The sequence below is a fragment of the Danio aesculapii genome, chromosome 15 (genome assembly GCF_903798145.1).
Source record: "Danio aesculapii chromosome 15, fDanAes4.1, whole genome shotgun sequence".
Lineage (NCBI taxonomy): Eukaryota > Metazoa > Chordata > Actinopteri > Cypriniformes > Danionidae > Danio > Danio aesculapii.
In genome coordinates, this window is record NC_079449.1 from 7873756 (window position 1) to 7887198 (window position 13443).

The 13443-nt window shown below is 36.2% G+C and overlaps 1 protein-coding gene across 1 annotated transcript in view; it reads right to left on the minus strand.

The window, feature by feature from the left end:
* Nucleotides 1-2021: 2021 nt before the first annotated feature.
* fat3a (FAT atypical cadherin 3a) overlaps nucleotides 2022-13443 on the minus strand; it is a 129895-nt gene continuing 118473 nt past the window's right edge. The window contains exons 27-28 of the mRNA XM_056474072.1: nucleotides 7853-7888; nucleotides 2022-5546 (exon numbers count right to left, since the gene is read on the minus strand). Coding sequence (XP_056330047.1) covers nucleotides 5044-5546; nucleotides 7853-7888 — 539 coding nt within the window. The 3' untranslated portion in view covers nucleotides 2022-5043. The remainder of the gene's footprint in view (nucleotides 5547-7852; nucleotides 7889-13443) is intronic.

Consider the following 13443-nt stretch of genomic DNA (forward strand, 5'->3'; position numbering starts at 1 on the left):
TGAGTATATTTATTTGAGCATTATTATTAAATTCATAAAACATGTAATCAGGTGGAAAAAAAGATTTGGAAAATAAGATGAGACATTAAGGGAAATGTCAAGACAGAAGTGGAGTTTAACAAACTAAAGCTACGGTCACACTGGGCTTTGTGTGTGTGAAATTCTGTCGTACAGCGCTGCGAAAAGGGGCGGGATTAAATAAGATGATTAGACATTAAAAAAAGCAAGCGATTGCTCCATGTTTTAAATTTCTGTCCAGAGAGGTCCTGTTTTGATCCTCGATTGGTCTCACGCAGTCGAGTGATGCAATTTCGCAGGTCAGAGTTCACCAAGCTTGAACTTTGCACAGCAGCAACATGCGAAACTTGACGCATGACCTTGCGTTTCCGGTCTGACGCATTCGCGTGCGTATGAACGGAAGTCTATGGGAAGAAAAGTCCAGTGTGACCGCAGCTTAAAGCTGCGGTCACACTGGACTTTTCTCCCCATAGACTTCCATTCATACGCATGCGAATGCGTCAGATCTGAAACGCAATCTCCTGTGACGAGTTTCGCTATTCGCTGCTTTGTAAACTTCAAACTTGGTGAACTATGACCTGCAAAATTGCATCACATGATTGTGTGAGACCAATCGAGGATCTCACGTGAATTATACAATATGGACCAATCGCTTGCTTTTTAAATGTCTAATCATCTTGTTTAATCCTGCCCCCTTTCGCAGCACCATATGACAGAATTTAGCAAGCTCAAACTCCAGTGAGATCACAGCTTCATTTCGAAAGGAGCACGTGATATGATTGATCACAGCTGATCTCTCATCTGTAATCATTAGTAAACCAATCAGATTATTCCAAACTCACTATAAAAAGCCCGTATAGCCTTACTCGCTTATCTTCATTTTTTGAAGAATACCCTGATCCACCCCATCTCCCCCTTTCCTCCTTTTACCAGGAGAAGCTCTCAAGAACTACCTGATCTCGAACCCCCTTACATGCTCACCAGACGAGAGCCCTGGGCTCAATTACTGTATCTTCGAGCTCAGGGTTCTCTCCCGGGACAACATGCCAAACCTGCTATTATTATCAAGCAATATCTAAGTGTAAACTCTTGAAACGATGTAAATTAAAGTAAGCTTTAGAAGTAAATACTTTTTTTCAGTTTTATTTCTGCTTTAAAACAAATAATTAAATGAGTCGCTTCTTTATAATATTGTTTCTTTATAATTATTGGTGAAATTAACTAGCAATTTTCTTAATGCCATTTTTAAGTGATCGCTATAAAACTATTTAAAAATAATATTTGTCATTTTTACAATTTTGTTTACTTTAAAATTTTATTTATTTATACTTGTAAAAATATTTTTAAATATTTTAAATTCGCTAGGACCCAAGTAAAACTAAATAAAACTTTATGTAGCTTTTAAAATTTTATTTAGCTTTATACCAATTATTTTGGCAATAAATGTAAAAAAGATAAATTATTTATATGAGTTAATCTAGTTTAAAAAGGACATTTTACATGAAACAATGATTTTAGTTTTGTTCAGGGGTGTAGCAACCGGGGGGGACGTGGTGGATCCGTCCCCCTCACTTTTAGAAACAGACCATTTAAAAACAGGTGATTAATAATTATATGAACATATGAACTTTTAAAATGTCCGCTACGCCCCTGGATGTGTTACTTGTAGTTCCTTTGTGCAGTTTCCTTAAAAATTACTAGTAAATTCCACAAATAATATTTAATGTCTGTGTTCACTTCAAAACTCTCTTCAATTTTTCTAAAATTTAAATAAAAAACAGATGCGTATAGAAATTAGGTCAAGTTTTCATGCATAATTTAGTGTCTGTAATTTAGTTTCTTTGAAATTGTTTGTTAACTTTAGTGAAGTCTACGTGAAAACGACGACAGCAAATGTTTTTATGTGTAAAGCAATAATTTAACAACAAAATAATCCACCCACTAACTTCAAAGCAATTTGATCAATTTTTTTTTTTACTTTTATCTTTTTAATTTTAGCATCAACTTAAAAAAAAACAACAACAAAACAAATTAAACAAAAATCCAGGAGTGACGAAAAGCATTTTTACATTTATAACAGGCATGTTTAAATACTGTTTTACAGTCAACAGAACAATGATTCAAAACCAAAACAATGAATAGAAAGAACCCCTACACAAAGGCAGCAGGAGCAGAGGAATTTCATTTCCTATAATAAACTGAAATGCCAACAAAAAAAAAAAACATGGACGGAGAAATGCTTTAAAAAAAAAAGAAGAAGTAAAAAGCGCTTTTCCACCTGTGAAAATCGGAGCTGCGAAAAAAACGCACACAAGCAAAAGCAAGTGCGCGGATCTGTTAAAAATGTCAGCGTACTGTAGGTTTGCGTGTCTGTCCGCAGAATGAACAAACCCTGCCATGATTACAGTTCAATATCTACAAAATCTGCATTTGAACAACTCACTTATATACACTGTACAACAATTCATCTCAAAATTACAGCTTGTACAAAAAACGGCATTAAGATTTACAGAGCGCTTTCTCAAATCATGTGTGCCTTTCCAATCCAAATCTGCTCCTCTCTCTCGCCTTTCTCTCTCCTTCTCATTTTGATTTATATTTTATTGATTTTCACTTTCTTTACATTTCCTTCCCTGCATCTCTTATTCAGTATTCTGTTTCAGGACTTGGCATTTTCCCTCTTTTCTGACTTGCTGTTATTGCTTTCGTCCTCTCCCAGCGCTTCTTTCTCTGGAGGTTTTTGTACTTCATGCTACAGGCGTGTGTCATTCTTGCATTGTAAGTGCCTGCGAACACATACAAACGTTATGATGATATTCTGCATATGGCTTTCTGATATGCAATCGAGAATAATCATTAAAAGAGGCAGACATAACGTACAGAAGAGAATTTGCCCACGTTCCATTAAAACACTCACGCGCTTCATCCAAATAGTGCTATTGAGGATCTGGCTAATGCTTCACACAAATGAAGACGCCGCTGCCAGTCCTGGGCTTTAAGCGTGACATGGAAAAATGATTTCAGGCTTGGCCGAAGTAAATATGAACATATTGTCCATCGGTTTAGTGCACCAAAAAAATCAAAAATAAAAATGCATTAACAATAAAATTGGGAAGATAACACCATAAAACGTGTGCTTTTTTTTTTTTTTGGACTGTTTATACAAAGTGATTCATATTCATGTCCACCTGTGCACAGACTGCAGGAGTTCTGTTCCAAAACCTAATGAGCTGCCTTCTGAGTCGACATCTGAACTCAAATGGACCCTCATAAGTGAGCGAACGAAAAGAAAAGCGACTCGGCGGAATAATAATTAGCTTAAACAGACAAACAAATAAACAAACAACAGAAAAGATGATTGGAAGTTCTCCCAACTAGTTTGAGACCAGCAAACTGCCATAAATCCTTAATAAAATTCATGCGAAATGTAATGTAAGATGGTGCAATGCTATTTCTTACAATACCAAGATCATTTTAGGAGTGAAAATGCTGAGCGGTAAACCCTCCAATTGGTGATTGATAGTTATGTACAAGCAAAGACTGCACTGTAAAAAATAATGACAAAAAGGCAACAAATATATTTTTTTTTATGTTGCGTTAACTTATTTTAATTAGTCAATCAGGTTTCAACTATATTTTTTAAGTTATACAAAGTTTAACTTAATACTTTTAGTCAGTTTGATTGATGTAAGATGAGATGATTTGATTCAACTAAACAACTTAAGGCAGCAAGAATTTTTTTTTTTTTACGGTTCTTAAGGTTAAAGTGTTTTAATAAATGTAACCATTTTAACTTAACTATTTTAACAAATTAACTTTTCTAATCAACTCGACTTAAATCAATCTATCTGGCTAAAAGTTTTAAAGGTGCAGTATGTAAGTTTGACACCCAGTGGTTGAACCAGGTATTGCACCCCATGTTCAATACACATGTGAGCGCAGATTGACGACATCAACATCCTGCTTGACTATCTAGCCTAAAGGCTGTTCTAAATAAAAGCATAGAAGGAATATTTTCCATATTAAAAGGAGTTTTTGTCCTAACCAACACCTAAAATTTATATTTTAGAAACCGTTTATATTTCTCACAGCTGAACAACAGAAAACTGACTATGATCACCTCAGGTACACCTCATGTGCTGTATTCAGTGTTAAATGCTAATAATGTGAGTTTGAATGCCATTTTACATGACATTTATTGCCATTCTACTGAAAGAATTAGGTCAGCTCAGGTCTTAAAAATAAAATAAACTATTTGAAATTGAACTTTAGAACTGTGACTCAAAACCAAAAGACTCTTCAAAAGAGTCTCGAACACCTTGATTAGTTGGATCAGCTGTGTTTGATCAGGGTTGGAGCAAAACTGTGCAGAGCTGCGGCCCTCCAGGAATTGAGTTTGAGACACATGTTCTACATTAATTAAAAATTATATTTACCCATTTTTAAAAATACTGAATTACATATGTACAGTCGGTATGCTCAACATATCCGCTATCTAGGGTTCACTTTTGAAACCATATGTTCTTGAAATAATACCATTTTTTGGTACCTATGGATTTCAGCGAAACAAGTTAACTGCTAAAATGTCCAATTCTGAAAATAAAAGTGAACCTTACATTGTTAAATTAAAAATAAAATACTCAAAATCTGAACAAAACAAGGTATCTTAGAAGGCAGCATGATACCGTCTAAATAGCCAGCTCACTAGGTTTTAGAGCACATCCCGATTTCGAACACACAAAAAGGGCAGCACCAAACACATCCGGATCTGGAAGGAACAATGAAATGCACCAGGCATCTTCGGAAAACACGTCTACAGATCATTGGTCTCCGCTTCTTGTTGCTTTAATCGTATGGTCCCCCGTCCATGACATCACTTCCGGACACTTCCTGTGCTTTTATATTTGGGCTGCTCATGCATTGGGCAGCTCTGTGAGTGCACATCCGTCCTGCTGTATTCATACAAGCTCAGACAGATGCGAGAGTTTGTGTCTTTTATGTCAGAAAACACGTCCTGTTGACATATCAGACCTCAGTCTGCTGCGTATGCGGATGCATGTCTTCAAAACTGTCCAGACTTCCTCCAGTCTCAGAGTCTTCGAACCCGCAGGGGGCGGAGGAAACAGAGGAGGCGGAGGAAGCGTTGACGGACAGGCGCTCCTCCCTGCCGGTGAAAGTGCTAAACTCCTCCCCCGTGGAGCCAAGCGGCAGCTGATGTGGGGGCAAGTATTGGCTGGGGTGAAAATGTGGCCGGGGCTTTCGGTCACCACTCAGAGTGCTCTCCCTGGAGACGGGTTGATTGGCAGGCGAGGTGTCGAATTCCTCAGTGGGAAGGGGTGGGGGAAGCTGGTCCTGGGACATGAACTCCTCCTCCTGAGGAGGCGGGTAGTCACTGTCAATGTCAAATCCGCCTAGATAATAGTCTGATTCTAAGGCCACGCCCACTTCAGGCGTTTCGTAGGTGGGAACTTCCTCGATGTCAGGTAGGCGTGTGCTGGGCAGCCAATCAGAAGTGTCCCAATGGTATGCTGCAGAAACAGAAAGCAGGACATTAGAAAACATCGAATGGATTAAAAACTAACGGAGTCTTCTGGAAGGTACGTGATGGTGCTGGGCTGCATGCTCTGTTCTGAGGGGTGTTAACAGGTTAGACGTTGGTCCTGTCCCAAATGGTGCAGTTTTCACATTCATTTCTTTTCCCCTCTTTTGGGGGGGCAACATATCGTTGAAGACTTGAAAAATGATTAGCCCTTTAGTGAATTTCTTTTCAAATATTTCCCATTTGATGATTAAAAGCAAGAAAATGTTCACTATTATATTTTTCTTCTGGAGAAAGTCTTGTTTATTTTAGTTTGGCAGAAAACTGCTAAAATAAATACTATTAATACCCTTAAGAAATGAGTTTTATTCTATTGGCAACAGAACAAACCACTGTTGTCCAATGGCATGCCTAGTTAACCTAATTAACCTAGTTAAGTCTTTAAATGTCACTTTAAAGCTACGGTCACACTGGGCTTTGTGTGAGTGAAATTCTGTCGTATGGGTCTGCGAAAATGGGCGGGATTAAACAAGCTTATTAGATTGAAAAAAGCGAGCGATTGCTCCATGTTTTACATTTTTGTACAAAGAGGTCCTGTTTTGATCCTCGATTGGTCTCACGCAGTCAAGCGATGCGATTTCGCAGGTCAGAGTTCACCAAGCTTGAACTTTGCACTGCAGCAACCTGCGAAACTCGACGCATGATCTTGCGTTTCCGGTCTGACGCATTCGCGTGCGTATGAATGGAAGTCTATGGGAAGAAAAGTCAAGTGTGACCGTAGCTTAAGCTGAATACGATCTTGCAAAATATCTAGTAAAATATCATGTACTGTCATCATGGCAAGGATAAAATAAATTAGTTATTAAAAATAATTATATGAATAAATTATGTTATTAATTATATGATTAAATTATTGAAAAATAACCTCTTAACTAAAAAGCACTTGGGAAATAAATGAATAATTAAAATAAAAATTCACAGGGGGCTAATGATTTAGTCTTCAACTGCAGGCTCATTGGAAAACGTGCCAGTCTCTATAAGACAAGTATGCGACTCTAGAAAATCATCTCGATGAGGATAAACTCAATGCAGTTTCCAGATGCAATGACAAAAGGGGCTTTAAAAAATTTATTATAAAAACTTTTGTTTTCACAAATTCTTAATGGAGGTGCCTTTATTAAAATAAGGATTTTTCAAGCAATTTCTTTATTTTAGTTTGTTTTGATCATGAGCTCAGTTCTCTACCATACACATGATTTTCACTACTGACTTCCATTTATACTGACTTTGATTGCTTTAAATACCTTTGTTAATATTACTTTTTGTTAATAAATAATTTCTCTTTTCAATTTATCTGGTCTGTATCGTCTCTCTAATGTTGCAACTTTAAGCCGGTTGTAACACTTGCATTTTAGGAATCAGCAAGGACCACAGTTTCACCTAAAAAGTCTCCACTGAAGAATAAAAAGGCCACTTACATCTTGAATTACCTGAGGGAGATGAAATTATCATTTTTTAACCATTAACCATTTAACTAATTAACCATTTTTTGGCCAGCTATCACTTTAAACAGTTTTTGCACACTTACAAGACATCTGACTGAAACCTGCAAGAAGCAACTGCACATCATTTTACAGAAATGTTCCCACAGGCACGTTTTTTTTTCTCCTAATGAGTCTGCGTTGCCATTTCCAATTCAATTTCAGTAGGACTCGAGACAGGAACATTATACTGAGCATCTCCACATGCAGGATCTCTCTGGAATGAGTGAACATGCCTGAAAGCCGATTCGAAGAAGTCAAAGGTCAGAGGTCAGTCGACAAGCCAAACGCATTCACCAAAAAAGCAAACCAAAAACAAATGAGCGCGAGGACCGCATGCAGCAATGCATGAAACACAGAAGCGCAGGGACACACACACAACACACATACGCGCACACACATACAGACGCACTGTACATGGCCTAATCCTCGCTATCAGAAAACATCAATATCAAACCAAAGGAAAGCACAAAGTCAGCAATGCGGGGGAAGAGACAGACGAAAGAGAGAGGAAAGAGGTGACGGAGGACTGCAGGTACTGATGTGTGTGTGTGTGTGTCGGGAGAGCTTCTCGCCACTGGATGATGTGACATTTCCCAGAATGCAATAGCTTCGTTTGTCAGCAATACGGAAAGGGAGAGCGAGTGAGAGAGAGAGAGGGGAATAGATAGAACAAAGTGTGGAGAGGAAGGAGGGCAAGAACTCTGGGAGATTTAGCTGAACAAAGCAGGAGGAAAGAGAGAACGTGAATCACCTCTGTTGAAGTTTTGACCTTGATCCATAACGGACACTGGCAGGCGGAAAACAGCAGACAGACAGAGAGAGAGAGGGAGAGAGAGATTTGTGGGTCAGCAACAAACCCATCTTACACCCTCAAGTGTGTTTGTGTGTGTGTGTGTGTGAGTGAGTGTATGTGTGTGTGTGTGTGTTTGAGTAAACACCATAATCAAATGCTTTTACACTGCATGTTAATCTGTTTATTTATCCCAATTGATGAGGAAATCATACTATTTTATTCATTTGTATTGATACGATTTTTAAAAGGAGACGCGTCAACAAAGCAACCATACTAAAATGTACGAATGAGATCATACAAATGAATATGAATCAGCCACTAAATCAAAAAAGTTACCAAGTGTCATGAGATTCTATTGGTTTAGGATGGCAGTAAGTGTTTTTTAGTGCTGTTTTCTATAGTTTGAATACCTTTCAAAAATATTTGTATGTGTGTGTCCAACACAATCTCACGGCAATTCGTAACTTTTTGATTTAGTGGCTAATTCGTACGAATTCGTAAGATCTAATTTGTACAATTTAGTACGATTTGCTCATCCGCCAATGACGGTTGGGTTTAGGGGTGGGGTAAGGTGCCCCGCCTCCTTTTTAAAATCGTACAATTTCATACGACTGAACTCGTACGAATTTGTACGAATTAGCCACTAAACTGTCAAAACGTAAAATACGTACGTTTTCTCGTGAGATCAGGCTGGTGTGTCGTGATTGCACAAATTAATATGAATTAGACACGATTAAAAAGTTACAAACTGGTTTATGAAGGCAATGAGTGAGGTTTTTAGTGCTGTTTTCTATTGTTTGAATAACTAAAACCTGTCTTTGTGTGTGTGTGCGTAATGCTGTGTTCACACCAGACGCGAAACGAATAAATCACTCTATTCGCATGCAAATAGACGTGTGAACATTTTGAGTTTATTTGCTTCATTTGCATGTTAAATTCGCTTGATTCATGTGTCAAATTCAATTCACAATAGATGCAGATTCCATCATAGACAGGGTTTCTGTCTGCCCGGTGACTTGCTAAATGGCTAACATGGATTTTACTGAGAGAGTAGCTGTGTTTATGTGCTTTAGGAAGGCTGAAAAACAGGGTATATTCGCTTGGCGCCGTGTCTGAGTCCACTAGATCAAGAGGTGCACCCAGCTCTGTGAGTTCATCAACTCCTCCAGAAACTATACCTGGATGATGGAAGCTTTTAGCGGTGCATCAGACTGAGCCAAGCCCAGTTTGATTAGCTGTTGTCCAGTAAAGAGGATTTCCCCTTCAACAACAGGCACTACATCATAATCACTGCCCTACAAGAGCAGGCTCATGATTGGTTAATGCGGCGCAAATGTCTGCTGAAGTTCAGATTTTCCAATTCGATTTGATCTTTGCATTGACTTAACATGTAAATCATTTGCGATTGATGTTTCATCCACGTCTAGTGTGAACACAACATAAAAAACTATACTCAAACGGATTTATATTGCATGTAGAGTTTATCCAGCCCGATCTCACATGGAAATCAAAAAGGCCAGTAATGCTGCGGTCACACTGCACTTTTCTCCCCAGAGACTTCTATTCATACGCATGCAAATGCATCAGACCGGAAACGCAAGCTCGCATGACAAGTTTTGCAGTTCGCTGCATTGGAAAGTTCAAGCTTGGTGAACTCTGACCTGCGAAATGCCATCACATGATTGCGTGAGACCAATCGAAGATCAAAACATGACCTCTCTGGACAGATATTTAAAACATGGACCCATCGCTCGCTTTTTTTAATGTCTAATTATCTTGTTTAATCTTGCCCCTGTTCGCAGCGCCGTTCAACGGAATTTTGAGATGGCATTGAATTATGATGGCAAAAAGTGAAGTTTTTAGTGCTGTTTTCTATAGCTTGAATACCTAACACCTTTAAAAATGTGTATGTGTGTTTGTCAGAAAACCATACTCATATGCATTTACACTGCATGTAAATGTGTGTTTATTCATCCCAATTCATCCCATTTGAACTATTTTGTCAAAAAAGTCGCTAATTTATACAAATTCATGCAATTTAATTAATGAAAACATAAGGTTTTTAAAAGAAGGCATGTACTAAATGTATGAATAAGATCGTTAAAATTTATATGAATTAGACAGTAAACCAAAAAGTTACAAACTGCTGTGAGTTTGCATTGGTTTATGATGGCAAAAATTGAGATTTTTTTAGGGCTGTTTCCTACTATTTCAATACCTAAAACCTTTATAATACTAATAATAATAATAATAATAATAATAATGATAATAATAATAATAATAATAAAATACATCAATCAATAAGTCAAGATTGATTAATCTTCATTGAAGTCTTGTTTTCTGAAAAATGCCTCACAATTAAGTGTTTTTTTTTGCTTAAAATGTATGTGTATACCTCTGGGGTCAGAAATGTTGGCAATATGTTCTTGTTTTAAGCATAAGCTTTATGGTGATAACATACACATTTATCTGAAAAGCAAAATTTTTAAGCAGTGTAATTTTCTGAATAAATCAATCTAAATCTAGTTTAAGCTAAATATAAATATGTCGATATATCCTGAGGGTCAGAAAAATAAACAATTCAAAAAGACAGATTTTTTTGACCTTATTGGAAGACTTATTGGCAGTTTCCCTTGTTTTAAGCATATTTAATTAAATTAAGCAATTAATTGTTTCACAATTAAGCTGAAAACATGCAGAAATATCTGCCACTGGGATCAGAAAAAACATTTTTTTATTAAAGTTTATATATATATATATATATATATATATATATATATATATATATATATATATATATATATATATATATATATATATATATATATATATTGATATATATTGATATATATTGAAAGATTTGGCACATTTTGTTCATGTTTTAAACCTAAACTCACTTAATTGTAATACATTTCTTTTTTCAGAAGTCAAGACTTGCCTCATTTAGTTTCTTTCTTATGTAAATGCAGTGCGATTTAAGGATTTTCAAACCTTTTTTAGTGTCTCAGTGAAAATCATCTACTGTTTATCCTTCATATATAATAAAATGTGCATATATTTGATCTTTTATGTGAAGCTGCTTTGACACAATCTACATTGTAAAAGCGCTATACAAATAAAGGTGAATTGAATTGAATATTCGTGTATTAGTCGATATTCTGGTGCATGTGATACTCCAGCAAAATATGATAGTTACTGCAGATTTCTTCTACTACAAATGTAATACCACCATTGGTGTGAACACAAATAAATATACAATAAATGCAGTACAATTAGTGAAACTTTTTTGGAGTTCTGCTCTGTAACTATTCTGTATTTATTTGTCTTGTTGTCGTTTCTTTCATGAAAAAACTTTATACATTGTGTTTGTCATGTGGTCATGCAAAGCTATTGTGTATAAAATAATAATCCTAATTGCACTGCGCATTGAGGATACAATTAAACTTGATTGCTTCGTATTTAAGATTAAAGCAGAACAAACCAAATGTGAATGTTATATAAGTAATATTCAGAATAACAGTAACTGCAGTAACTAGTATATTAGGGAAATTATGTTTGCCATTCAAATATTTGGAGCAATTAACGACAGGAAAGAAAGAGAGAAAGCTAGTGTGTGTGTGTGTGCAGTCTATTTCAGCTTATTAAAGAGCCTGTGTTTGATCTTCATCTGTGTGCGTGTGTTTGATCAACTGATGAAGTTAAGACTCAAATGTCATTTAAATGTGGACCAACTAAAGTGAGTTTGTAATCTAATATTGAGCAGACACTTGGGGACCAAAGAAATGTACTGGTATCCCTTCTGAAAAATCCAGCTTAAACCAGCCTAGGCTGGTTGGCTGGTTTTAGCTGGTTGGCCAACCTGGTTTTAGAGGGGTTTTGGCCACTTTTAGGCTGGTTTCCAGCCATTTCCAGCCTGGTCTTAGCTGACCAGCTAAAACCAGCTTGACTAGCCAGGTTTAAGCTGTACATAGCTGGTTTTGGCTGGCCTTCCAGCCTGGCAAGGTGGTCAAGCTGGTTTTAGCTGGTCATTTTCCAGCCTGACCAGCTAAGACCAGGCTGGAAATGGCTGGAAACCAGCCTGAAAGTGGCCAAAACCCTTCTAAAACCAGGCTGGTCAACCAGCTAAAACCAGCCAACAAGCCTAGGCTGGTTTAAGCTGGTTTTTTCAGTAGGGATTGCAATACTTGTGGGGACTTTTGGTAGTAACAACATTAAAAATACACGATACAACACACACACACGCACGCACGCACACACACACACACACACACAATGTACTATTTGGAGCAATTCAAGCTAATCTAATCTGCAAATGAGGATATTTTTGTATCAACGTAACAGTGAAACCTTCGGGACTAAAATAAATACAATATCACATTATAGATATTGCATTTCCACTGAAACATATGTAAAACAATCATTATTTAATATAAAACAATTAAGCTGAAGCTAGCTAGCTGACTAAATATATTTACTAGTTAAACATGTTACAGCAGCAGATTTGTAAACTTTAAACAAGTGTTGTTATTGTTAAACTATAAATACTTTAAATAAATAACAATAAAATATAAATACTATTATATTTTTTTACTAAAATTGCATTTAAGTACACATAACTGTGCAGATTAGACTTGAATAAATGAGCGGTGTGCTTGTGCTAATGCTAATGCTAACAGATGTCTTTGTTTAGCTTTTCATTTTAGCCATTTAGCTGATAGCAGCTCATGAAACGAATGATTACCATTAAAAATATAGCTGCACATGTGGTCAAATGCAGGACTGTTTTTGTGAAATGTGTAAATATGAACTAGTTTAGCGATGAGAACTTTGCAGATTCAGAAGTTTGTTGGATTTACAAGCAGACAAGCAGAAACGCTCAAACAAGCTCATCAGCCTGCGTTACTTTAACATGTCGAGCTTTGAAGAGACACTTGAAAAGAGTTTTTTAGCTACTTCAAACGTGTGTGTGTGTGTGTGTGTGTTTGTGGGATCTGCTTGTGTTTGCGAGATCTGCTTGTGCTCTGAGTAATACATAATCTGTGGATGTGTGTGCTTGTTAGTGAAACATCTGATATCTGTCATTTGTGTGATTCTGATATTTCTCCTAGCGAATTGTGTCGTCGCATTTATACACACACAAACAATTATTGATTATTGATAATTAAATGATTAATTAATGATATAATCTTTGGTGTATCATTTGAAAGGGAAGTTTAAAGAAAAACTAGAAGAAATTAACTAAACCTGTCTTTAACTGAAAACTCTACATTTTCTGAAAAAAAATGATTTAAATATATATAAAAATATTCAAAATGCCATGTTTTTAGGATTTATTTTAAGTTTGGGGTTACTTTTTATTATTATTATTTTTTAAAAGGTTTATTATATATACAGAATTATTATAAGTTTTAGTATATATATACAAAAAGTCCAAAAAGTTATTTTTTTTAAGGGATAAAGTTTGGGTTAATTGAATAATAGTTTATATTAAAAGAAGGTCTGTGAAAATAACATAAATATTAAAAATATAAAATTAAAATGAACATAAA